The 26388-nt window shown below is 43.8% G+C and overlaps 1 protein-coding gene across 3 annotated transcripts in view; it reads left to right on the top strand.

Moving 5' to 3' along the window:
- LOC142576680 (uncharacterized) overlaps window positions 1–4064 on the top strand; it is a 516248-nt gene extending 512184 nt beyond the window's left edge. For all 3 annotated transcript variants that reach the window (XM_075686909.1, XM_075686911.1, XM_075686910.1), the window contains one exon: window positions 3788–4064. In XM_075686909.1, coding sequence (XP_075543024.1) covers window positions 3788–3941 — 154 coding nt within the window. In that variant the 3' untranslated portion in view covers window positions 3942–4064. The remainder of the gene's footprint in view (window positions 1–3787) is intronic.
- The last annotated feature ends 22324 nt before the right edge of the window (window positions 4065–26388 follow it).

Below are 26388 nucleotides of genomic sequence, written 5' to 3'. Positions count from 1 at the left end.
TACGCGAGCAACTATGCGTACCCCCATTGCCTCACAACATGCACCCCCAACACCACACGGGGAGGCGCAAAGCCAGGGCAAAACACATGAACAAACGTTACTCTAACGACAAGGAGGCGGTCTTCACCGACGCAGCCCGCTATCGAGACAGGAAGAGTTTCGTGGCGGCAGTTACTAGCCACCGAGGCAACCGCCTCACGAGCGTCACCGTGAACACGGCACATGCCGAAGCGGCACAGGAAGCGGCCATAGCCCTGGCCCTCACACAAACCAAATCGACATACTTGATCTGCGACTCGCAAACGGCAATTCACAATTTTGCAAATGGGCGCATCTCGCAAGAGGCGTATCACATCCTCCAGCGACATCCCATACATATTTAACAGGGATATGCGGGCTAGTTGGTGGTCGATATTGGAATGCATCATGTAACCGCGCAAACAACAAATGACAAAGAAGGAAACACACAGGACAGGCGCGGAACTTCAACTTCAACTTCCCATACACCAGGGAGAGGCCGACGTCGATAACCGAAGGCATTTGCTATTGATCCCGGCACACACTGGATTGAGCACCCCCAACGAAGCGGCTCACGGCGTTGCTCGAGGCCTGACTCACCGAGCAGCATCGGAGGAAGAGCCCCCGCGGGGTACTGCAAACGCCTGGGCATGGGAGGATTGTATGACCAGGTCATTCCCTCACAATAGGTTAGACAGGACACAAGCAGTACACTTCAGACAATTAAAAACGGACTGTTACAGAAACCCCAGACTCATGCACGCCATCTATCCAGACATGTACACACAAACAGATGCACATCGTGTGGCGAGGTTGCCACACTAGAGCACATGTTGTGGGAGTGTCGGGACTTAACAAACAAGTCGGGCAGTGCCGACCACTCCGTCTCTTCCACCGCCAGCCTCCGCTCGCGATGGAACACCGCACTGCTCAGCTCGAACCTGACAGCACAACTCTGGGCCGTCCAGCGAGCCGAGGAAGCCGCTTCGAGACAAGGTTTCGGAACCGCGTCTGCGGCGGGTGCCAAGACCCACTAAAAAGACGCCGAACTCAAATCTTCTTGATTTGAAAATCAAATTTTACGCTCGCTCCATTATTTCTACTTGAACATGGATGCACACCTACAAACAGACGTAATAAGGGTTGATTTTAGGAACGCTTTCGATAATGTTTCTCACCGGAAATTGCTTTTTAAGCTTGATAGAATAGGAATAGGTAAAGAAGTAATAAAATGGATAGAGGCCCATTTATCTATGCGCCAACAGTCTGTAAGGATTGAGGATTGCATTTCAAATCCATTGCGTGTTTACTTTGGGGTTCCCCAAGGTTCCTTTTTGGGACCAATACTGTTTTTGTTGTTTGTTAATGATATCGGTGCACTAGTTGAACCGCCTGTTAAAATGAAACTTTTTGCCGTTGATTGTCTGATTTATTCCCCAATAGGTTCCGAAGGTGACCAAAATAATCTGAATAGACGCTTAGGCATTAGATGAGTGGTGTTTAAAGAGGGACATGGAAATCAACTATAGCAAAACAACATTTACGCATATTCACTCAAGTAGGAGCGAACTTTCCTGCATTATTCATCGGAAACCATCCTCTGAATAATGCAGCTTCTTTCAAATACTTAGGAGTCAGTATTATGCACACATTGCAATGGCACTCACACATTGATAATGTATGTTCTAAGGCAAAAACTATACTTTTTAAAGAAAAAGCCGGAATGCGCTACACGGGGCGTGAAATTAACAGCCTACAAAACTTTTGTACGACCAGTCTTGGAGTACGCTTGTGTTGTGTGGTCCCCTCATCAGAAAGTCCTGAAGGCAAAAATAGAACGAATACAAAGATTGGCAGTCCGTTTCACATGCGGTAAATACCAACGCACTGAGTCTGTTACAGCCTTGTTAAAATCTTGTGAACTGGAACCTCTGCAGGAACGGAGGCATAGGTTTCTTTATAAGATCATGAGTGGGCGAACAAAAATAAACAAGGATCTATATCTACAACCTCCAGGAAGGAGATGCGATCGTCTAAACAATAGCAGAGCTATTCAACCTTATTTAACACGTACTGATGCTTTTCGTTTCTCGTTTTTTCCTGACATGATTGAAATGGGGGGGGGGGGGGGGGTTGAACAGATTTCATAATGCAGTTGTGAGCAACGAGGGCTCTGCCGAATTTGAAAATGCGTTAGATACTTTCTTTCGCGATGATGTATACTAAATTTTTGGTACGAGCATTTTTGTTGACTTTTCTTTCTATAACTACTGTTCTTTGCTCCTTTTTTTCTCGTTGTTGCTGTTGTTAACTACCAACAGCGTCAGTATGTAGAATGAAAATGATGTATCATGTATCCTTGACACATCATCCTCCCTGTAATGACCCCAAGAACGGGGTTGATAGTATCAAATAAATAAATAAAATATGGATAATCTGTTTTTTGTTATATACACTTACGCGGGTACGTATGCATCGCGCTCGGCACGTGGCTATGCATACACTGGCCATACACAGTGCGCCTGCACATGTCGTCTCCTGCAGGTCTTTCTACGGGCTCAATGTTCGTATTTGTTTTCTTTTATATGCATGTTTGTTTTTTATAATGTTAATCTGAACATTCATCTGGCGAGAACTGTTTGCCCTGTTTATTTTTCGGGAAGTGGTTCTTTTTCAATAAAAAATTGCGCATTCTGTGAACCAGTCATGACCACGTAAACGTGCGGTTTCGATGTTATGTCGGGCTGAAAGCCGTGTGGGGCACTCGTTACTCTGCACATTTAAAAAAAATAATCAGTCGTTAACTACCGTATAAACACCATGCTGAAGCAGGCCATGAGGACAAAGTTCTTGTTCGTTGCATGAAACGAGAGCACGAAGCACGGGGGGGGAATCGCCGAGGGCTACCGCCCCTGGTGCCGCTGACCTTAGTGACGTCACTGAAAGAAAGCTATCATGTACTCTGGCCGTGCTCGCAAGCTCACATAAACCGCGAACAGGACAAGCGCAAGTTTGAGGAAGCAATCCGGAGCGAAGAACTAGCTCCCCAACTCTGGGCCGTCCAGCAGGTCCACGACGCCGCCAGGAAACTCAACCTCCCGCTTCCGTCGTGGGAGACGCCCACTTCATGAGAGTCCAAAGCTCTCGTGGCCTGCAGGACCTCGAATAAAGTTGATTTCCTTCCTCCTTGCTTTTTTTTCTGACATGAGTAACCGAGAGAAAAGACACCCAGCAACTCCATTTGTTCAGCCACAACCATGTCAAGCGAACGAGCAATGAAAAGGGAAAATTGGCAGAACCAACGTGGGACCCCTTTTAACCGCAGGTGTCACGTGAGCATAGGCCGCGCAACTGGCCCATAAGCGCACGTACACTTGGCGGTCAGTGTTCAGATGCATACTATATCTTCATTCGCTTCTTTCCCTCTATTGTCGTCGCTCCTATGATTCTCACAAGGTCCACACTATGACTACTACTTGTAAATCACTTTCTTTCAGTTGTCTCATTGTACGAAATTATTAATTACTTCAATCTGGCCTACCTTTCCGTGGTCCTTGTTTCAAGTTATTTTGCAACACCGGCACACACTTGATCAGATTCAAAGCGTCACTTGGTAACAAAATAAGAGTATATACGCCGTTCCAGCGGTGGCGATTTTCATTTTCTGTTTTGCGAATCACGTTTCCTTCCGGACACAGAAACGTCAATCCTGTCGTTGCACTGGTCGGTGGCAGTGCGCCAATGATGATTTTGCTTCTCTCCGCCTTAGGTCGGCTATGCGGTGGCGGGTGACCGGAGCGATGGCGGGCACAGACGAACGAGCCTGGGGGCAGGCTCTCGCCCACTTGCAGCTGCTGCTCACCGACGTGTCGCCAATTCCCCGATGGTCTCCTAAAGAGGGAAACGCTCCAACTTTTCGTTAATTACATTTGTTTCATCGTAGAAAGACTGTGAAGCCCTGTTCGCATGTCGACAGTGCAAGGGAAACTGCGCTTGGGATGTTTATAACATGTACCACTTCATGTGTATAGAATAAAAAAGCAGCAGTTGCAGTAGTATCGTTATTTGGTGTGCACACATAGAAAGACAGCGTAGAAGGGGGAAAAGGGAGCGGCCTGGCAACAGCCACCAGACGGGGCAGAACGCCTGTGTACGAAAAAGGAGTGGGCAGAAATGAAAGGGAAGACAGAACAAATCTCACAAAATACTGTGACAAAATAAGAGTATAGCCAGTCACTGCACGTAGCGCTGATAAAGCAATATAAAACAAATTGGAAGAAATTACGGACGAGGTCTCCTCACTCGCTAACTAAAAAGACAGTCGTGTCAATGAAAGTCGACGTGCAAGGTTAATCTAACATGATGCAATCTTGCGTAATTGCATGACATATTTGCATTATTTGCATTTTCTTCGTTCCATTGTCAGAATCTGCATTTTTTCCTCCGGACCCTCATTTTTTCTGATTCCCTTTCTTTCTTTCTTTCACGCGCATATACTATCAGCGTCAAATGAAACGTGAACAGCGTTGCGCCTGGCGCGAGCATAAGTGAAGGTATAGTGTGCACCGTCCAGTCACCACATTGACGGGCGCACACATCCGGTTAGGCCGTCCTAAGCTATGCCCCTGTATTGAGATAATTTCGCTTCTCTTCTGGTTCTTATATTTGAAAGACAGCAAAGAAAAACAAAAACAGAAGCTAGTATATTGCAGTTTATGTCGAGTGTTGTCGCATAGTTGGCCGCCGTTCCTGCGACCCGGTCGCGGGAGTGGAAAGGGGGGGTAAGCGTTATAGTGCCCTTGTCGTTCGAACGCTTGGGGCCCGAAAGCGTTAGGTTCACCTATAGTGAACTAGAAAATATTCTAGTTCACTATAGGTTCACCCAAATAGACGCTAAATAATGGTTTGGCTTGGCTTCGTATACAGTAAACTCTCAGTTGTACAAACGTCGGTTTTTATCGAATATTTCAGAATAACGAACTTTTTAAATATCCCCGGCAGTTTTCTTATAAATTCTATGCAAAAATGTTTCACTTAAAGAGTTTTGGAGCAGTCAATATTTCAGTTTAACGAACTCGCTCAGAGGACCAAGGCTCATTTTTACGATCAGAACCGATGCCCGCCCTCATCAAACCACCGCTCCAGCGGTAATGTAACGTCGCTGGCGCTGCAGCGCCCCTGGGGCAAAGCGGCGTCGCGGAAAACGAACGGCAACGAGTCATGGCCTCTGAGATCGCCCGCACAAAACGAGCAAGCATGTAATCTCGGAGGCCATAAACAAAGTAACATCGCTGGTGCTTACAACGCCACCAGAGCAAAGCGGCGATCTCTCACATCACAAACCGCGTGGTGTGCTTTTTTTTTTCTGACCGGCTAGTCGTGGCATTGTCGTCGTCTTTGTCTTTCGAAGAAGAGGCGAAGAAGACGAAGAAGAGGCAATTGTCGAGCCACTTTCAAGCCCTATAACTCTAGCTGAGGTTGTAGGGTACATTGGAAAGTTGACAGACTTCGTGTCTCAACAGCAAGCTGTGCCAGAAGAAGAGTACAAAAACATTGAGTCTTTGGACAGTTTTGTTACTTCCTGTGCTTTAAAAGTACAAGTGCAGAAGAAGATTACAGATTTTTTTTTCTAAGTGAGAAAGGCAGCATTATAACTGTTATGAACCTTGTACTTGCTGATATGTACAAATTCCATTTCACACATTTCTAACACTATGGATGCCATGTCTTTTGCTCCATGAATTGCACTTCATACTTTTGACTCTGTATGCCATGTCTTATGTTGGTCTAGTGAATATTCAGTTTAGTGAACTTTCAGTTAAGTGAACTATTTCCTTCGGTCCCTTGAAGTTCACTCAAGTGAGAGTTCACTGTATTATTTTGAAATAGGTGGCGCTAAAGCGATGAACGCGACGACAGCCCTGAATCGGTGCTTCCGTTCTGCCCGGGCGGTCTTCGCCTGTGCCCGTGAATGTGGAGAAGTAATTGTGGCTGTTCGATGTCGTCAAATGTGAGAGCTTGTGGCGAAGTGATTGAGTATCGCCGTAGTAGTTCTGCCCATGTAGTGTTTTGCGGACTTCACTTGTGCCCGTGACTGATCGTGTTGCCCAATAGCTTTGTGGATAGCGACGTGGTTTGTGTGGATGTCATCGCAGCGTTTGCCAGCTCCTGGGTGGCCCCTGTTCCAGTTATTGATGGCGTTGCCCAGTAGCCTTGTGGAAGTTGATGTACCTTGTGTGGATTTCGTTGCCGCTTATGACTGCTTTAATTATAGGTGGTCACGCTGCCTTTTGAAGCGCGTACAAGCGCGAGAAACTTCACCGATTTTTGTGTAAACAACGTGGACGTCTCGAAATGTTAGCTAGAAAATCAACCAGCAGCAAGCAAAGTTTGTATTTTGTGGTTTTGCGAGCTTATGCTCATGCGAGCAGCAGAAGGACAAAAGGTCGTTACATAATGTCAGTTCCATAAAATTAGCTTTGCCGCAATACAGTCATGTTATGCGGTGAAGCTTACGTAATGTATTGCGGTAAAGTACATGAAAAGTAGGAAGGGACCGCTGCGTTACTGGGGCGATTTTCTTGTATTACCGTCATGGCCGTGCGCGAACAAGAAAAAATCACGGTCGAAGCGCATGGCACAAACCTTGCCAATGCTTCAATTGGAAAAACAAAACGAATCGGAGTGGGTGATGCCAAAAACAAGGCCTTGGCTTTTGTATTATCAAAGCAGTTCCGAGAATATTCAATCATATTCCAAGCTCCTGCCTTATTTATGATTGTTTAAAGTATATGCATACATTGTGAACCAGCCTTAGCACCAATCCTAATGTACTTTAATGATGTAAGTTTAATAACACGTGGGAAATATATAATTTGTGCTGTATGGTGTTCTGCTGTTTATAAGCTGCTGCTTTCATGTGGTAATGTGTACATTGGCTGGAAGAGTTGATGCATCCTCCTTATAGAATCATTGAAAGGTGAACCACCTGTCAAGCCATCACTGTTCTTGCTGTTGTACACCAGATTTCACAAACATGGGGATAGTTATGATACAGAAAGAGTAACTGAGGCTTAATATATCCAGATGCATGCACAGGAGTGCGGGAGTCGACCATCTATCTCTCTAGCTCAGGTTGAATGTGCCTACATGAGTAACATGTAACACTTGTTGGGTGTCTGGTTTCTTTTATTGTTAGCTTAGTTTGTGTTTTTTCTCCCATTTGTAGGTTTTAGTGTGTGTTGCTGTGTATGTATATAATTGCTTGCAGAGTGGCTTTCTTGTTGCTAATAAATTTAGAGAAGGCAGCGTTCTTCATTTTGTGCATCAGACAGCAAGTTAGCATGTTTCAAAGAATGTTGGATTTTGTTGCCATAAGCAACAAAAAGGCATAAGCATATAGACTGCTTGCTGGAGGTACTCTTTATAGCATTAAGGATATTATCATGCTGATAACTCTGTGCACAATAATTAGAAAGATCAGATCATGTCTGACATGTCTTCTTGCCACCATAAAATCTTGTCAGATGCATAACACGGGACATACACCACAGATCTTGGCCAGCCATTCTCATTTGCGGTCTCGACGTCCTACCACTGAGCATACTGGTCCAAGAGACCAAACATGCAACTTTTATCTGATTAAATGTAGTGTATGTTGCACAAAATTAGATGTCAGGTGTTATTGTTGACACAGACACATATCTGTGAGCCTCATAAACTAATGTCAAAAGAAAGCATAATACGCATGAAATGCACTCTTGGTAGGATGGCAGGACCATTCTCTTGCAGAGCTATATAACCATGCAGCAGTATCATGATATCAAGCTGAACAATAATTTACTCCAACAATAGTTTCCTTCGTGGAACAATGCACTGATAGTCTTGAAATACAATACCCATTGCTAACTGAAGGCCTTCCAAATTAGCATGACAGGAGGGCATATTTTAGGAAGCAAGAATGAAAACGGAGCCGGTTAACCATGAAAGTTGTAAATGCAACTCTGCAGAAGTTAGAAAAATGAACGAAACGGAATAGTTTAAAAGTAAGTGGTTTAGAGACAAAAGGCCGTTTTATTCCATGCCAGAAAAGCAAGCAGAGGTTGAAATGCTTTCCACATACATACCTTCAAGGTACATGTACAGGGTCTATCCTGAAAGTAATGTCATTAAGGCGATTAAAAATCATTTATTGAATTTGTTGTTACAAAAAGTTTTAAAATTTTCAAAATAATCTCCTTTTGCGTCAATACGATCGGCTCCAGCGATACTTCCAGCTCTTGAATGCGCTGCAGTAGTGCTCCTCCGGAATGGCCTTTAATGCTGTGGTGCTAGCTGCTTTGATCACGTCCACTGTCCCAAAATGATTGCCTTTCAGAGGTGTTTTGAGGCGTGGAAACAGAAAAAAGTCGGGGGGAGCCAAGCCCGGGCTGTACGGGGGCTGGGGGATCGTTGGCACCCCTGCTTTAACTAGTTATTCGGTGACGAAGGCACTGTGGGCCAGCACATTATCGTGGTGCAAATTCCAGTTGTGTGCAATGTTCGGCCGGATATGTTGAACCCTGCGTTTCAGTTTTTCGAGGACATCCACATAAAAGTTGGAGTTCACAGTGGTTCCAGGTTCTTCAAACTCATGGTTCTTCAAACTCGTTCGTGGATGTAAAAAAAAACGATGAGCATGATCTTGATCTTTGATTTGCTCATCCTGGCTTTCTTCTGGGGAGGGGACGAGTGCGTGTGTCACTCAGATGATTGCCTTTTGGTCTCCGGGTCATATTCAAATACCCAAGTCTCGTCTTCTGTACTGACGTCCAAAAATTTTCGCTCACGTTTGCACATGTTGATATTTTCTTGGCACGTTTCAACGCGGCGTGACTTTTCCTTGTCAGTGAGCACTTTTGGAACCATTTTTGTGCACGCCTTCCGCATGCCGATATCGTTTGTAACCATTTCATTAACTTAAGTTTTCGCAATGTTTAACATGTCGGCCATTAAACGAACACTTAATCGTTGGTCTGAGTTCGCAGTTTCCTCACTCGTGTCACATTGTCAGTCGTAGTGGTTGTGGATGGCCATCCAGCACAGTCCTTGTCGTCGCCCTCTTCCCGGCCTTCCAAAAGGCCTTGTGCCACCGAAACACTTGCCGATCTGACAGGGCATATTCTTTATAAGCAGTCTTGAGCATAGTAACAGTTTCCGCAGCGGTATTGCCAAGTTTCACACAAAACTTGATGGCATATCTTTGTTCTAATGAGCGCTTCATTTTCACTTGCACAAGAATAGAAAACAGCTGTCACGGACAGGCCCGTCCAACACTCCCCGATGTTCGTAGCACACTGAGTGACGGAGCGCTGCTTAGCTGGATTCCGTCACTACCAGTTTCAACCAGTTAGACCGCTCTGACTTACAGTCACATCACAATAAATTTACTGACATTACTTTCAGGACAGATCCTGTATGTTGTGATACACAAGCTTTTTAGATATTCATGTTGGGAACCTGGATGGAGGTGAGGGACATGTACAGTAAAAACAAGATGTATAAGGTCAAAAATTAATTCTTTTAGTCAGAAATTGGTCAGTGGTGTCTGGCTTTTCTTGTTCCCTGGGCCTGGATGGTGAATACAAAGTACATATATATACATAATTGTGTACAATCAAGTATAGAATCATTGCATTCTACCTGTGCTAACGTATGGGGCAGAAACTTGGAGGTTTCTTGGAGACAAAAAAGGGCATTGTGCTGTCATTGTGATGTTATTGGGGCCGGATCACTCCAGAAAAAGGGAGAAGTAGCACGCGAAAGCACAAACACACATCGGACTTGTATTGACGTACACGACACAGATAACGGTACACACGTGACAATGCCTCATAGGCGACATACACTATCTCTATGGATCGGTGGATTATGATTGGCCTACAGTTCCGGCGGAAGCGTGTGTCGCCTTGTCTGAGACCTCGCGGAACTGATGCTGGCCAGCGGGGTCGGACAGCAGTGTCGGCCGGCGGGTCGGACAGCCGTGTAGGACGTCCGGGTCGGACAGCTGGGTCGGACGGCCGGGACGGACGGCTGGGTCGGACAGCCGGGTTGGACGGCCGGGTCGGACCGCGTCGCGGGGCTCAGGTAGCCGGCCGCAGTCACCGGGTCGCGTCCGCAGCTGGCGGGGTAGCCCTGTGGCCGCTCACCCGAACGCTCGACCGCCCCGGTTCAGGACCGCCAGCCTCCTGGACCAGTGCCCAGCGGAAGAGCGGGGCGAGGTAACCTCCCAGCAGGCGACAGTGTTGCTTCGGGTGTGGCGTATTGGCGCGGGCGGCGATAGCTCCTCTGGGCCAGACGCCCAGCGAGGAAGCTGTTTTCCGTCGACCGCCGAACCTCGCGCACTGCTCACGCCACGGGCCACGGGCCACACTCTCGCGCCACGCTTTTTTGAGGCGCCACTGCTGACGCTCCCGAATCGGCGTCGATGATGATGATGACTCTCTTGCGGGTATTTGCCAAGATTCGTCCTCTTCGCCCCCGCACGGCGCACCGTATGTTTGTTTTGCACTCCCGCATAGCACATATTATAACAGTCATGTTGAAAAGCACTTTCCTGGAGGAGGATGTCTCAGCCACTGACATAAATTTTAATGAAATTTATACCAATATAGCTGACATAAAATGTTGAGCTGTCACGAAGTTGAATCAGTTTGGTTTGACAACAGTCTCAAATGATGTTAAGGTGGAAAAAGGCCTTCTTTTATGCGCCTTCTTCAGTGCAAAACACACAAGTTTAGGGAATCCATTTCAAAACCATTGTGTCGGAATATAAATCATGGCTTCATGTTTCAGAATTTCTGCAGACACACCTTGACAGGGTGAGAATCACCGACCAATCCCTTGCTCCCAGCTCTCGGAGTGTTGTACACTTCCTGCAGGAGCAGAATCTGGGAAAATGGACAGTCTTTAGTATAGATGCAGAAGATCTATACAATTCTTTGCCGCAGGTGCATCTCCTGCAGTTTGTTAAGGACTGCATACACAATCAAACAGGTTAGCTGGAATTTGCTGAAAGGTGTAAAATTCTGGTTGCAAACTTTCTGGAGCTTCTTGATTTCTATTTAAGGTCAATTTCGGTCTGGTGGGAAAGTAAAATATGTGTTCAGAATGCTGGCATCTGCATAGGTTCCGGTGTTGCACCAGTGCTCAGTAATACTTTAAGTTATGTTGTTCAGAAAATAATCAAAACCTGAGTGGGCTTGCTCTTAATATTTTCAGATACGTGGATGATTATTTGTTTTTCATGAGCTAATGATAACTTTTGCAGAGCTGTCATCGAAGTACTGAAGCTATTTAGAGAACAAAAGCAACATTTCAACTTCACATTAGAAGTTCCAGAAAAAAATGTGCTGCAACTTCTTATATCAGGCTTACTTTTATGTGGGATGACGTATGCTGGGGGATATCAGTCAAGAAATTCTAAGTCCCTTCTTGATTATAGGTCTAGCCATTCAAAATTCATTAAGTGCAGTATTGCTATTCACGCAATTAGAGATGCCCCAATCAAGAGCTATCCTCACCTTATCCTTGAAAGTGTAAGGAATCTGGTGACAAGGCTTAATGAGGCAGGTTATTCAGTTGCAGTGGTTTCTTTATCTTGAAACACGTTAATTAAGCAACTTAAAGTGCAGCCAGGGTGGAAGAAGCTTAAGGAGCAAGGGCGGAACAAATTAAGTTGCCATTATCCCCTCTATTAATTGTCGCACAGGCCGAAAAAGGTGGCTTCTAAGTTTCATGTCAGGATTGGGTTTTCATTTAAACATAAGCTGAAGGGAATATATGAAGCAATAAACAAGCACATTCTTCACAACGGGTGTCTGAGCAGGGAGGACTGCAAAGTGAAATATAGCATACAGTTTGTATCTTGCACACGAAATGTTGTTTATTCGATTCCTTTTTCTTGCAGCCTACAAAATATATATCAGTCAGACTGGGAGGTGCTTAAACATTCGACTAAGGAAGTACCATAGTTCTTGTAAGGGTTTTTGCGCATTCAAGCCTTTCTGTGCATTGTTGCAGCAGTGGGCGTCATCCAGTTTTTGAAAATACTACTCTGCTGTTAACACACTGTGAAAAGCTCTCACATGAATTAATGGAGGCTTTTCACATTAGAAAGAAAAGCTCACTATGTGTTAGCCAGCCATCCATTTCGCTGCAAGATAGCTGGTTGCCGTGTTAGATCTTAAGTAAAGCCACTGAGTTCCATTGTTCCTTAGTAATTGTTTTTTTACGTTGATTAATCAGCCGTGACGTGTGTTGCCATCAAAACATGTGCATTCGGCGATGTGAAGGTTTTGGTATGTATCTGCATATGCTAGGGGGCCGGGTGTTGGCCACGTGATGTGTGATATATATTGGTTGTTTTCTTTCAATAAACTTAATTTGATAGTGATGTATCCTGTCCCGTTCTATTACTTTTGTCGGCATCTGTCATGCAGTAGCTACCACGAAGCTTCAACTTGCCCAATTTTCTATCGTCTTGAGCTTAGGGCAGATAACCAATGGAGCATTAGAGTTACGGAATGGGGGCCATGGTATATATATATATATACAGACACACACACACACGTGTGTGTGTGTGTGTAAAGGTAGAATGGTGGTAAGGTGGAGTGGTAAAAGTAAAATGAAAAGATTTTCACATCATAACTAGTCATTTTAACACATTTACCTACAAAATTAAACACTGTTCCTATTAGGCACCTTGTACATAGGTATTCATATTACTAATAATCTTTAAATGCAAATGCATATCAACTTTTTGAGTAATGCTAATAACTGAACACGTGGCTTTTTGCGCTGCAAGTTTTCTTGGACTCCTGCTTCCCTTAAACTTATACTGTATAATATGCTTGTAAGACCAAACTAGAGTATGTTTCATCAATCCGGGATATACCTACAAAAACATAACTCATATTTAGTTGAAGCCATACAAAACCAACCTGTAAATTTTATTGTAGCTGATTATTCCCATACCGCAAGCATATCAACAATTAAAACTTGCCTTGATTGGCCAGGCTTGTCAACAAAAAAATTACCCATTTATTTCACAAATTCTCAATTGACACATGTTTTTATTACCTCCTTGTAGCTCATTGATATATATGTGTGTGCATCCATGTGTGTGTGTTCTGAGGCTGCCTTTGACAGAAATAGTAAAGATTGGTTTGGCAAGTTGGCACCTGTACCTTGAGGTTGTGGTTGATTTGATTTTCAGTGAGATACAAGGAGGTAATAACTTATGTTTAAATTGAGAATTTGTGAAATAAATGGGTAAGTTTTTTTGTTGACAAGCCTGGCCAATTAAGGCAAGTTTTAATTGCTGATATGCTTGCGGTATGGGAATAAGCAGCTACAATAAAATTTACAGGTTGGCTTTCTATGGCTTCAACTAAATATGAGAGTTGTGTTTTTTGTCGGTGTATCCCGGATCGATGAAGCATACTCCAGTTTTGATCTTGCAAGCATATTATACGGTATAAGTTTAAGGGAAGCAGGAGTCCAAGAAAACTTGCAGCAAAAAAAGCCATGTGTTCAGTTATTAGCATTAGTCAAAAAGTTGATATGCATTTACAGTGAATGATCACTAGCAAAAAATCTGATAGGGCAACCTAATAAAAATTATATCAGTTTTTTTCTATTGCATTATGAAACGATACAACTGATACACTGATAAAATTACTTTTAGTTCTATTCCGGACGTATCTGTGCTATTCTGCTTGTACAAGTCTACTAGTGTATTGTTTTTATTAGTGCAATAGTGTATTCATATCAGTTTGCCAGATCCGTAGTCTATCAGTATCTATGTGTGTTGTATAGGTGTAATGTGCTTCAAGGAGAAGCAAGCTTCCTCATTTGCCCGAAAAATGAGTCAGAAATAATGCATTTATATTGTCAGAAAAGGCAATATATATAAATCAAATATGAAACCCAGGATTCAGAAAGGAAAGATTGTTGGAACAAATATACACCATACAACAGCTTAAAAAGAATAAAAATGTGATCACATTTAAAAGAGAAAAGATGTTTAGATTGCTTCACAACAAAGTTTAGCCTCTTTAAACTGGAGGTTATTGGCAATCAAGCCACCGGATTGGTTCACACGTACACCTCAAAGATTATTAGACTTCACAATCTGGAAAGCTAGATAGAAACATAACTTGTTAACACTACATCAATACGGTTTCCGCAAGAACAAATCAGTCGAGTTAGCATTACTAGAACGGAAAGAATATATACTAACAGAGTTTGAGAACAGAGCAATTGTTGTTGGTATTTTCGTAGATTTTTCAAAAGCATTTGATTTAGTTGACCATAATATTTTGCTGGAGAAATTACAGAATTATGGGATACGAGGACAGTCACTATCTCTTATAAAATCCTACCTTTCCAACAGAGCCCAAGTTGTTAAAATAGATACTTTTACTTCAAAAGCCAGGACTGTCCATAGCGGAGTGCCCCAGGGAAGTATTTTAGGCCCTATACTTTTTAATATTTATATTAACGATATCGTCAACATAAACCCTCAGGCAAGATTTATCATCTATGCAGATGACACCAGTATTTTTTTCGCTGGTAATGACATCCATACTCTAATTAAACAATGTAACAGTACAATGAAATCCTTAGAGGAATGGTCGAAACTAAATCTAATGAAGGTAAATGAGAGCAAAACGAAAGCAGTTATATTTAAGCCGAAACATAAACATATACCGCTGCATCAAGATATTAAATTAAACTCGCGCAGTATTGAAATAGTCGAGAATTTCAAATGTCTGGGTGTCGTATTTTCCGCGAACATGTCTTGGGATAATCATGTCAAAAATGTTGTAATCAAACTGAGCCAAATAACAGGTGTAATAGGCCGATTAAGGTACATTCTTCCTGCGCGCATTAAACTCTTGCTATATAATGCCCTTTTTAGAGCGCAGCTCTTTGGCGTCCGTTCCTGGGTTTCGCGTCGTCGTCGGCGTTGTCGTCGGCCTCGTAACCAGCTCCGCCCCCCTTTCATCCCCCCAGCGCTAGCAGCGACCGACTGATACCGCTGGATGCCGCTGTCGCCGCTAGAGAGTCAAGATAACGTGACTGCATAGAACACCGTCGCCGCCATGCAGAAAGAGGAGGAAAGGGTCCCCCCCCCCTGTTCTTGTGTGGCGGATAGGGTGCTCTTCAGTTGCATCAGTCAGTCGCTGCTATCTCTTCCCTCCTCCCTTTATCGTGTTGTCCGCTTGCTACGCGCGCTTCTGCCCCCATCGTTTGCCGCTGGATGTACACGCCGCCCCCCTCCCCCCTCTTCCTGCGAGTCTCCGGTTGTCAAAGCGCCGGCTCGAACTTAATTCCTTTCTTCGCTCCTCCTCCAATGCAACCCCTGTGCGGTGGCAATCAGAGAGCCAGATCGGTGGCGGCGGATCTGTATATGTGCACCGCCCGAGCCGAAATTGCCGCTGCCGTTCGCCCTGTGCGGTGGCAATCAGAGAGCCAGATCGGTGGCGGCTTGACATAAAGACAAACAGCAATTTCCTAACACTTATGCGGGAGAACATCCCGTTCCTCTCGCTCGTAACGCGTCCCACGGCTGTGACAACCTCGCGAGGCACTTGTATAGATCTCGTCTTTGAGAATCAAGCATTGGTGTACCAAGTCGAACATATATCAGTCTATTTCTCCGACCACAAAGCTTCCTTCATGACTGTCAAGAACTGTTAGTGGAGTCTTTGTTAATGGAATACGTGTGAAAAATAAAAAAAAATTCTGTGATAGCGCATACATGTGTTGCTCGATTTCTTTGCCTCAATCTATCGAAAAGGTGAAACAGCTTATTTGCTGCGCTCAAATTTCGCATTAGGAAGTAACGTAATCGTCGGTAATTTTTTTTATTCACACTTGAACTATTGTCAGTTAGTGTGGGGAAACACGACATCCAACAATCTAGAGCATATTCACTTAGTACAGAAAAAATATCTCCGACATACATATAATGCTCCCTACACTGCATCGACAATAACTTTCTTCATGAACACCGGGGTAATTCCAGCGTATAATCTGTACAAATATCGATTAAGTCGTGTGTATAAGGCAGAAGTCTATAAGAATATTTTTAAACTGCATAAACTCGCCCAATTGCAAACTAGACCACCACATTATAGCACAAGACACTTTGAAGACTGGACCGTACCGACACCACGGTCAAACTATGGGAAACAGTGTCTGAGGTATACATTACCCACACTCCTAAACTATTACAATTCGGTTGGTTTCAATCTCTTCTCTTCGTCTCTCAATGAGCTCCGGCTGATGTATGTGATTAATTTGTAATACTTCTATGACCATTATATGTGTATTTTTCCTTGATGATCTTCGTGACTTCTTGAGTAATGTATATGATGTGCAATAATATGTATGTACGGTATACATGCGTATATTTGAATGAAAGAATCTGATGCTGCTTCTGTCCAAATGAGGGATGGGGGACTTGTCAAGCTGTTCAATGGACAGCTTTTTTTCCTCCACCTCTCCATCTGTATCTTACAAGATCTGTACCTTACAAGATGGAAATAAACTTTCATTTCAAACTTTCATTTCATTAGTGAATGGAAGTGGTGGGTTCTTCATTATTCATTACCATGCCTTCATGGCTTTTTGCCAGATAAGTATGTCAGACATTCCAGTTTGCTTGTGGAGGGTGTCTATATACTTCTACTGGACACCGTCACTTCAGATGAGCATAATGAGATCATCCGATCTTCTCTCGGAGTTTGTTGTGAGAACACAGTCTTTGTACGGATTGGGTGCAATGACATACAATGTACACCAAATTCTGTCTTCCTAAAAGTGCGGCTAAACTAGGACCTCATTGGTCGCATTCTTCTTTGTATTTGAAGGCGGAAATGGACTTCTTGTGAAATTGGTCAGCGGAGCTAATGATGTTCCTTTACAGATATTGGAACGTATGTACTTGCTCGAAAGTTGCAGGCAGCTAAAGCTAGTTTAAAGCTTTCACCAGAAGCAGAGAGTTTTTTGGTGCACAGGAAAGGAGAGCTGGTCAGCAGACAGTTTTGTTAGGCACTGGAAAGCTGTACCTGAACTTGGATGAAAGCGAAAAACAGGCTGTAGTCCACAACCGTGGCTGTGACTCAACAAGTGTCACTGAATATTACCAAATGATCATCAACCAACAAACATTCCACTCTCTCCAGTACACTTGAACTATAAAGACTAAAAACAGTGCATTTGTCAGCTTCTAAGGTGCGTTTTTTCTCATTTGTAGAATTCTTACTCGAGCAAATTCTTGTATAATTCTGCAATGCCAGAAACGATTTCCTGTTGAACTTCTCCATGCAAAGCACCTTTCAGTCTGCGTCAGAAGAGAGGAGCCACTAGTTTACGTAACACCCAGTGAAGTTATGCACCTTTGTGTGTTTATGGTAATATACCACAATATTTTTGTAGCGACAATACCAAACCTTTATGAAAAGGACTAATTCCCGTGCTCAAGACATGGTAACGATGAACAGTATGTCTTCAGCCATGGTACATGAATGTCTGGTAATAACAGGTTATAGCTTTAAAAAAACAACAGTTGGTAACAGTGCACCATGCTTTATGGCGTTCTGTAATAATCAGATTTTTGATGTCTGAATATGTCAAACAAGCCAGAGCCGTCAAAATTCTAGACTGTTTACTTTTTCTTGCGATAGCTTCTTTTCCTAATGAACCAGCTATCCCGATTTGCCACTCTTCATTACTGTACTCTTGTTGAGCAAGTGCTTGGGGAATTGCATGGTCTGCAAGTCGGCAGCAATGATGCAGCTGCTGATGAACAATCGCAGTATCCAAAACATGACAATATTTTACAGGACTTATGCACGGTTTCGGGTTAATGTCCTTACATGTAGTGAAGGGCCCTACTTAACCACGTGACTGCCTTGAGTGGGTGATCACAGTGAACAAACAGGGCTTCACTAGCAGACGGTAAAGAGGTAAAGCTTCTCAGTCTGTATGCAGAGGCATGGAAAGCAGCTGAATGTTAGTGAGCAGTTATGCTACTTGATACAACAGCATCATTTTCACACCATGCATCTGTCTTCCTCACTTTATTTTCTCCTTTGACTCAATGTAGCTGGTGCAAGTTTATCCGTTAACTGTGGCGGCATGACTAAGACACTATCTTTTTTCTGAATGAAACAAGCAAACTCTGAAATTTTATTTTAACAGTGTGTGACGGTTTGAATCAGAGACTCCAAACAGTATATATGAAGCCTGTTGCTGATAGTCTTCTTTGCTGTCGTGTGCTGAAGGCTACACAGGTTAAACTGCTTTTACACATTTCGACGTGTGATGGCTGAACTAGCACCCAGTGATGACTTGTGTCTTCTGATTTTGCAATATGTGCACTGATGTTTAGTTGTTTTTGTTCATGGATTATGTGGTTTTAAAAATGGTAAATCCATGTTCTTACTTGAATAAGTTCTCAGATCTGTACTCACTTTTGCTTAGATAATGTTGCTGTATTGTCGTGTTCTGATGTATTACTGTAGATATTGTACCAATAGCGATGCTTGTCCTGTTCCCTTGCTTTATGTCAATGTGCCATGCCAGTTTGTTCTTTTTGCACAAGCTAACTTGTGTTCTGTCACATATCACAACACTTTTGGGATGAATGCAAAAGTGCATAGTCTAGGGAAAATAGCTTCATATGAAGTTGTGATATGATTAAAGCATGTGCCAATTATACCTGGCGTTCTATACAGCATCTGTGAGCACAAATGGGCATGGTGTAGTTGGTACTTCAGTCTGTGTTCTTCCTCTTATGTGTTCGTTTAAATGTGGCTAAAGTTGCTTGCTTATTCCTTAGATAATGAAGGGTAAAATAAACCCTGGCCATGTTGGTAGTCATGTTGCTTGTGTCTTGTCCTTGTTCCTTTGTGGATGGATGCGTTAGCGCTGTTATACTTTTCAAATCAAGTATGCACCAACTAGCCCAGAAAGTAGGTTTAATGAAATCGCGTTGGTAGTGTCTAATTTATGGCATTCACAAACTCAGCCTGACATGTTAGAGCTACAGTTAGTATCCACAGTCTTGAAAGTGCTGTGTTTTGCTTTTGTAAATAAACTTAATTGCAACAGTAGGAAGATACCTATGAAGAAAGGAGTCAGACAAGGAGACACAATCTCTCTAATGCTATTCACTGCGTGCTTGGAAGAAGTATTCAAGCTATTAAACTGGGAAGGTTTAGGAGTAAGGATCGACGGCGAACACCTCAGCAACATTCGGTTTGCCGATGACATTGTTCTATTCAGCAACACTGTGCACGAGTTACAACAAATGATTGAGGACCTTAACAGGGAGAGTGTAAGAATGGGGCTGAAGATTAACATGCAGAAGACAAAGGTAATGATAAATAACCGGGCAAAAGAACAAGAGTTCAAGATCGCTAGTCAGCCTCTAGTCTGTGAAGGTGTACATTTACCCAGGTCAACTAATCACAGGAAACCCTGACCATGAGAAGGAAATTCACAGAAGAATAAAAATGGGTTGGATTGCATACGGCAGACATCGTGAGCTCCTAACTGGGAGCTTACCATTACCATTGAAAACGAAAGTATACAATCAGTGCATTTTACCGGTGCTGACATATGGCGCAGAGACTTGGAAACTGACAAAGAAGCTTGAGAACAAGTTAAGGAGCGCGCAAAGAGTGATGGAATGAAGAATGCTAGGTAGAACTTTAAGAGACAGAAAGAGAGCAGTTTGGAAAGAGAGCAAACGGGTATAGATGATATTCTAATAGACATTAAGAGAAAAAAATAGTGCTGTGCAGGTCATGTAACGGACAGATTAGATAACCGTTGGACCATTAGGGTGACAGAATGGGTACCAAGAGAAGGGAAGTCCAGTAGAGGATGGCAGAAGACTAGGTGGTGCGCCAAAATGAGGAAATTTGCTGGTGCTAGTCAGAATCGGTTGGCGCAGGACAGGGGTAATTAGAGATCGCAGGGAGAGGCTTTCATCCTGCAGTGGACATAAATATGATGATGATGATTATGATGATGACGACGATGACGACTGTAATCCTGTTTCGGATATGCATTAAATGTTGCACATCCATCTCGTAAAATTTGTAAATCTAATTTTGTATTAAAAGAACTGGAGCACACCTGCTACAAAAATGGACTGATACTTTTCTCATGCAACTTCTCCAATGTAGTTTGACAGACTAAGTAACGCTGCTGTGCTTTGAAAACGTGTGCTTTAATTTATGTTGAAACATGTTAAGGATAATATATCTGCATACAAGCTGTAAAAAGTTTTGATAATTGCACAGTTTACACCACTTAATTTTTATTAGATACTCAGATATCCCAACTGTGTTTGTTAATCTGTTCACGTGGCAGGCAATGCATACGGGTTTGTATATTCAGTTCATTTCAAAAACATCTCTTCAGCCATGCGGGCACCGGTGTGTGTGCTATTTCCAACATGCTTTATCAGTGCCTCAATTAGATTTCTGTATGTCGTATGATGATCTCTATCTGGGTTTAAAAGACTGATACATCATGCTATTTGGTCTTGTAGGTAGCACAGTGAGATCTATCTGCTGCCTACCAGTCTGGTAAAGAGTTCTATGGGTCAGGTAGGAGTATTATCAGTCTTAGAAGGACCTGTACAACCTATACATATTCCTAAGAGACTTGTAGAAATTTCTATCAGTTCTTTTTGCTTGGGTACTGATGTTAGGTTTTTAACTAGTGGTGGCACTTCGAAGAGACATTAGTGGAGATATTGCCCCACTGGGCACGGGCAGCAGCTAAGACCAGCGGGGGGGGGGGGGGGGGGGGGTGAGATATGGACTGGGCGCTGGCTTGCGAGAGCAAGGATGACGTGATGTTGCGGCGGCGCCCTCTCCCCTCATGCAACACCTGGCGCGCTAGAGCGACGGCAGATGTACCCTTTCACCCACTCTGCTCTGTAGAGGGCACGCTCGCAACGTGGTCACAACCAGTGGGATTTGAGGCTCCATTTTGCTGAGACGACAGACGCTGGCTTTTTGCTCAGTCGGCCATTTGTTTAGTCTGTTTGAACAGAAACAGACCTGCCAGAATTTGGTTGTTTCACGACAAAACCCAGTCATCAACAGAAAGTTTAGTTCTCTACGTTAAGTTCTCTGCAAGATCTAAAATAAGAAAAATCAAGGGCCTAAACACTCAGCATTGTGGCATGCCAGAAGTGTCAAAAGACAGATTTGTGAATTGGAGTTGTTAACATACAAATTGTGTTTGGTCATGAAGACAGCATTCAGTGAATTTTAGTAATTGCATGTGGATCAATATTAAGTTATACCCCTGTCAAGCGGGCAAGTTAAGTGCACTTACGGCGAGTGCACTCGGTTTTTAAGTGCACTTTCCCAAATCTTAACGTCGCAGCGGAGTGTACTTTCAGATGAGTGCACTCAAGTCGGAGTACGTTCACGGAACGCACTTTGCTGGCCGAGTGCGTAGCCTCGCCGTCAACGGTTTGAAGGAGTGCCTAGCCTCGCCACCAACGCTTTCAACGACGCAAAATGTAATGCATAGAAAAAGGACATAAAAGTTCATTTCAGTTATTGAGCAGCTTCTAACAATATAATTTGTGTTTAGCGAGAAGCGAAACAGCACAATGAAGAAACGGATTTATCATATACGCAACTAACGGCGCCAGAATGATGCGCCACTGCGGCGCTGCCATGTTCATTCAGTACGTGTTTATTTTGGTGTGAAAGCGTGCTGACCACGCCGGTCGTGCTTTGAGCCGTGTGAGTGGCATTTTGCAGTGTAGCTAAATATCGAACTCGCCGTCTTTGCTCATATATACTCGCTCATATTCTGTTCTAGCAGGATCATGAACAGGATCAACTGCCGCCTCGCCGCACGCCGCCATGTTGTTTTTGATTGGCTAGGCTTCGTCTTGGCCAGCATTGACTTGCAACACACTTATAATAAAAACATCTTCATTTTTTGTTGAGGCAAATGGATGAAGTTAGTTTTTATATATAATTCTACTTAAAACAATCGCTTTTTAGCAGCTTTCTCTTGTTAATTTACATCTTTAAAAACGCGCTCTAAGTCTGTCACCATTCTTTCTTTTTTTACTGCGAGTGCACTCTATTTTCCCGTTATGAAGCGCGTTGCCTAAAGTGTGACTCAAAATCCCGAAGTGCACTCCCCTTAAGTGCACTTAACTTGCCCGCTTGACAGGGGTATTAGCTTATTCAGGAGAAGGAGGCAGTGGCACAAAATAGCAGAATTTAAAACGCTAAATGCATCCATTCAACGCAAGAACTAAGTTTAGTGGAGGAGATCAAGTTAGTGAACATAACAATATAGTTGTGTCTTTCGTGAGAGACAATGTCTTATGGCAACCATGTTGACATTTCTTGTAGAAGTTTTGTGACACAATTTAGGGTTATTGTGGAAATTGAAATAAATAATGTGGCAGGGAGGCTTGGCGATTGAGGCCAGCAATTGTTCCGCCCAAGTGTCTCTCATAATGTTACTGCGGTGGATCACCACGTGCATTCTGTTCTAGAAGCTTAAAAGGGAATGCTAATCTGTGTAATGCATCTGTCGAATGCCGACAACAGTATGATGCTGATGCGGTGACGATGGCATGATCGACGATGGGATGACAATTCTAGAGTCATCACGATTGAGGCATAACGAGTTTGGGATGATGAGTGCATGCATGGCAATGACTGCGTATCTACTACACAGCGTGAAGGCGGCAGCATCTGACGGCATGATATTACAACTAATTTGAAGTGACAATGCAATGATGACGACAGATTGAAGACTGCGAATGGTGAACAATGATGCGTCCACTTGGCAACTAAAGAAAAACATATGAGGACAGCTAAGCATGTCTTATCTCAGTTGTAATTGCGAAAGCATTAATGCCCAATTGAAAGCCGCTGAGCAGTCCTTCGAGTTTTGCGCTGCGAGTCATGTTCCCTAGTGCTACATTGAGCCCGAGCTAGCAAGCAGCAGCAGCCTGCGGCGCCAACACCGCATGCCACCGACGTGCTGCACGACCAGAGACCAGGAAACAGCAGTGGCCACCAAGGCCGGCAGGCACGCGCAGCAGCTAAGCCCAGTGGAGGGGGGAGATACGGACCGGGCGGTGGGGACGCCCTCTCCCCTCACGCAACACCTGGTGCGCTATAGCGACAGCAGGCGTACCCTTTCACCCGCTCTGTTTCGTCGAGGCGCGCTCGTGACGTGGTCACAGCCAATGGGATTTGAGGTGCTGTTTCGCTGAGACGACAGACGCTGGCTTTTCTGCTCAATGGGCCATTTGACGCTTTCGCATAAATGACGACGTGGTTATGTTGAGCACGCATTCATGCTTCGTCTGCACGGACCGCCCTACCTGTGTAATTTTGGTACTGGGGCCAATTCTGTACCATGCAATACACTCAGCCATGGAGCACCCGCAACGATCAGGCGGTAGGCAATAAACGCTGTGCTTTAAACTTGCACCCATAGAGTGCCCCAATATTGCAACCAGCCGATACGCGCATAGTGAAGCGTCCGCACGGCCGCGGTTGCCACGTGGCCGTACTATGCGAGCGTGTGGCTGATATATTAATTGAGTAATCGAAAGACTGGTTCTGAATGCATTTACTAACCAATTTGAGTCCGCGGCACTTTTATGTGATGCTTTGAATAACTACGTGTGGTACCGCGGTTCACGCAGATTTTTTCTTGCCCGATGCATGTGGCACGTACTTTAGCAGCAGCGGTCGGCGTTTTTCGATTAAAGCAATTTCATTTCAATTCTGCTCGATCGCCACTCGTGGCGGCTGTAGCTGCTTATAGTTATACAGTACTTTGGTTATATAGTACAGTAAGTCTAGTTAATAAATTTTATTGGGATGTGAGGTTTTATTTTGTTAAATCGAGAACTTCGTCTAATTGAAACCACTTGATTAGATCATGCAACATGCCATAAAATTGATGCAAGAGCCAAAAATGTCGTTTTTGCCTACGTTCACACTTATTGTAGCATGTACTCTAGCATGTAACTCTAGTCTACTCTAGCATGTAACGGAAGAAACAATTAAACATTCTTAAGAGCTATGTGTCACACCAGAACTCAATTAGACCTACTATACCCACATTTTTCCTTTCAATTATGGCAAATCAGGCAAGATATTAGTTGATTCTAGGTTTTCAGTGCTCATGAATGTGACAGTGAAAGTATTGAATGGCATGTAGTGTAATGCAACGAAAACAAGGACACAAGAAAAAATAAAACACAGGCATATTTAGGCGCTTGTGTCTGTGTTTCATTTCTTCTTGTGTTCTTGTTTTTGCTGCGCTACACTACATGTCGTTCCATGATGATCAACGAACAAGCCCACATTGCCACCCCCGTGTAGAGAACAGGAAATTTCGTTTTAAAGTACTTAAAACTTGATATAACAAAGTTGGTTAAATCGGCAATTCGCTTCGTTATATAGAAATTCCGTTACATTGAAATTCGATCTGTTATGCAAATGAGTACAGTCGCCGATCGATTTTTGTTGCACGGATAGGGGCCGTGCAATTTTCCGAATTATTGGGCAATCGAAAAAAAAGCAAGTTTGAATGAAAAAACAATTTATTTTGACGAATATAGGAGTAAGCGCTGAATGATACGGTTTCATGCCACGTTGATATCTTCACATCAGCGGTATGAATTAAGTGACGCCATGCTTTCGCGTGCACTCCGCCCCCAAACGTCGCCCGGTCGCACTGCGACGACGCTATCATGAAGAGCGCCGGCAGCTGGGAGCGAATGCTTCGTCAGCTTCTCGTGCCAACGGGTCATCAAAACTCGAGATTGCGCAACCTTCAATGCTAAACGTGCGGGAAAACAGCTTACATGATGCCACGCCGTCTTGGCATGTCCGCTCTTTCCACACGCAGCAGATTACCTCTAGAGCAGGGCGCGCGGCTGCGTACGCGCTCAGCCGCGCTTACAGCTACGCGCAGTCATGGCCGAGACGCGCACCAACTTACCCCCCCCCCACTCCGCCCCCTCGCGCGCGCTTGATCGCGTTATCGCGAGCTCGTTTTCCTCCCCCACTTTGCCATTGCTCGCGTGGGAAGGCGGCACTTATGAAGCCACCATCTTTACTGTCTCACCCTCGCACACTTTCACCCGCACCTAAAGCACAAGTGCGCGGGGCGCGATAGGATCTGATCGCACTTGGACTTAATTTATACGGAACATGATGCGGCTCCAAGCTGTTGTTCTTGTCGCGCTGCACGCAGTTCGAGAGGTGCGTTTGCAAGCAGCCGCTTGCAATTCAATCATTTGACTATCTGCGTCCGCGGAAGTTACCATTGATTGTCTTGGCACTCCTCTGCGGCAGAAGCGAAATTTCGTTATATTGAAATTGCACGCAAACACACGTCGTTATATTGAGGCTCTAAATGCATGGTGTTCTATAGAAAAGAGGTTATGAAAAGTTAAATACTTCGTTATATCGAGAATTTCGTTATACTGAGGTTTAACTGTATAGAGATCTGAATGTATATACCTTGTTGTGCAGCTCCTTGGGTCTTGGTTTCTATGACTGTGACTCACATGACTCTGTATCTGTTGCGTAGAAAATCTCTCTCGCCCCGTTTCCCTACCGTTCTCCTTTTGGAGGAGGCCCCCTCTTGGTGCTATGCTTGTTCTACTCTTGGCCCACATCATTTCATAATCGAGGCAACTAAGGCCACAGTTCCTTATGCGATGCAGCTCTCACACCATGCGTACCATACAGAATTGTACATGAGCCTGAGCCCATGCATAACCATTCTTCTGATCAAATGTTAATTTTTAGACCAACGTCCTTTCCTCTTGCATGACAGTTATCTCTGCTGTAATGTTGATGCTCTCTCATGTATGTATACCAATAAATTACCTTAGTCAATTTCTTCTTGAACATTGAGTTCAATCTTTGCCAACTTAAGTGTGTGTTGAATGTTAATTTTTTAAGACCTGTCTTCACAATCTGCCTCCACCTCATCCATTTTAGCATCCTAAATTCAGTTACTTCTCCATCCTGACTTCAAGGTGACTTTATTACAATTGTTTAGGTTCCATGCAGTATTGCTGGTCACGTATTGTCTTATAGTTATATTAGACAGTTAAAATCTTCAACTTGTCTGGAACCTGTGTAACATAAATATCATAATGCATCTTTTCAGTTTTTGCAAACTATGTAAATTCTGCTGATTCTGTGGGCTGTCGAATTTTTCCATGTTGGCGTTTTCAGTTATCATTGAACCAAGGTAATTGAAGGTATCCATCCGTCTTCT

This window comes from Dermacentor variabilis, chromosome 3 (assembly GCF_050947875.1).
Source record: "Dermacentor variabilis isolate Ectoservices chromosome 3, ASM5094787v1, whole genome shotgun sequence".
NCBI lineage: Eukaryota > Metazoa > Arthropoda > Arachnida > Ixodida > Ixodidae > Dermacentor > Dermacentor variabilis.
This window is presented reverse-complemented; position numbering and strand designations above follow the sequence as displayed.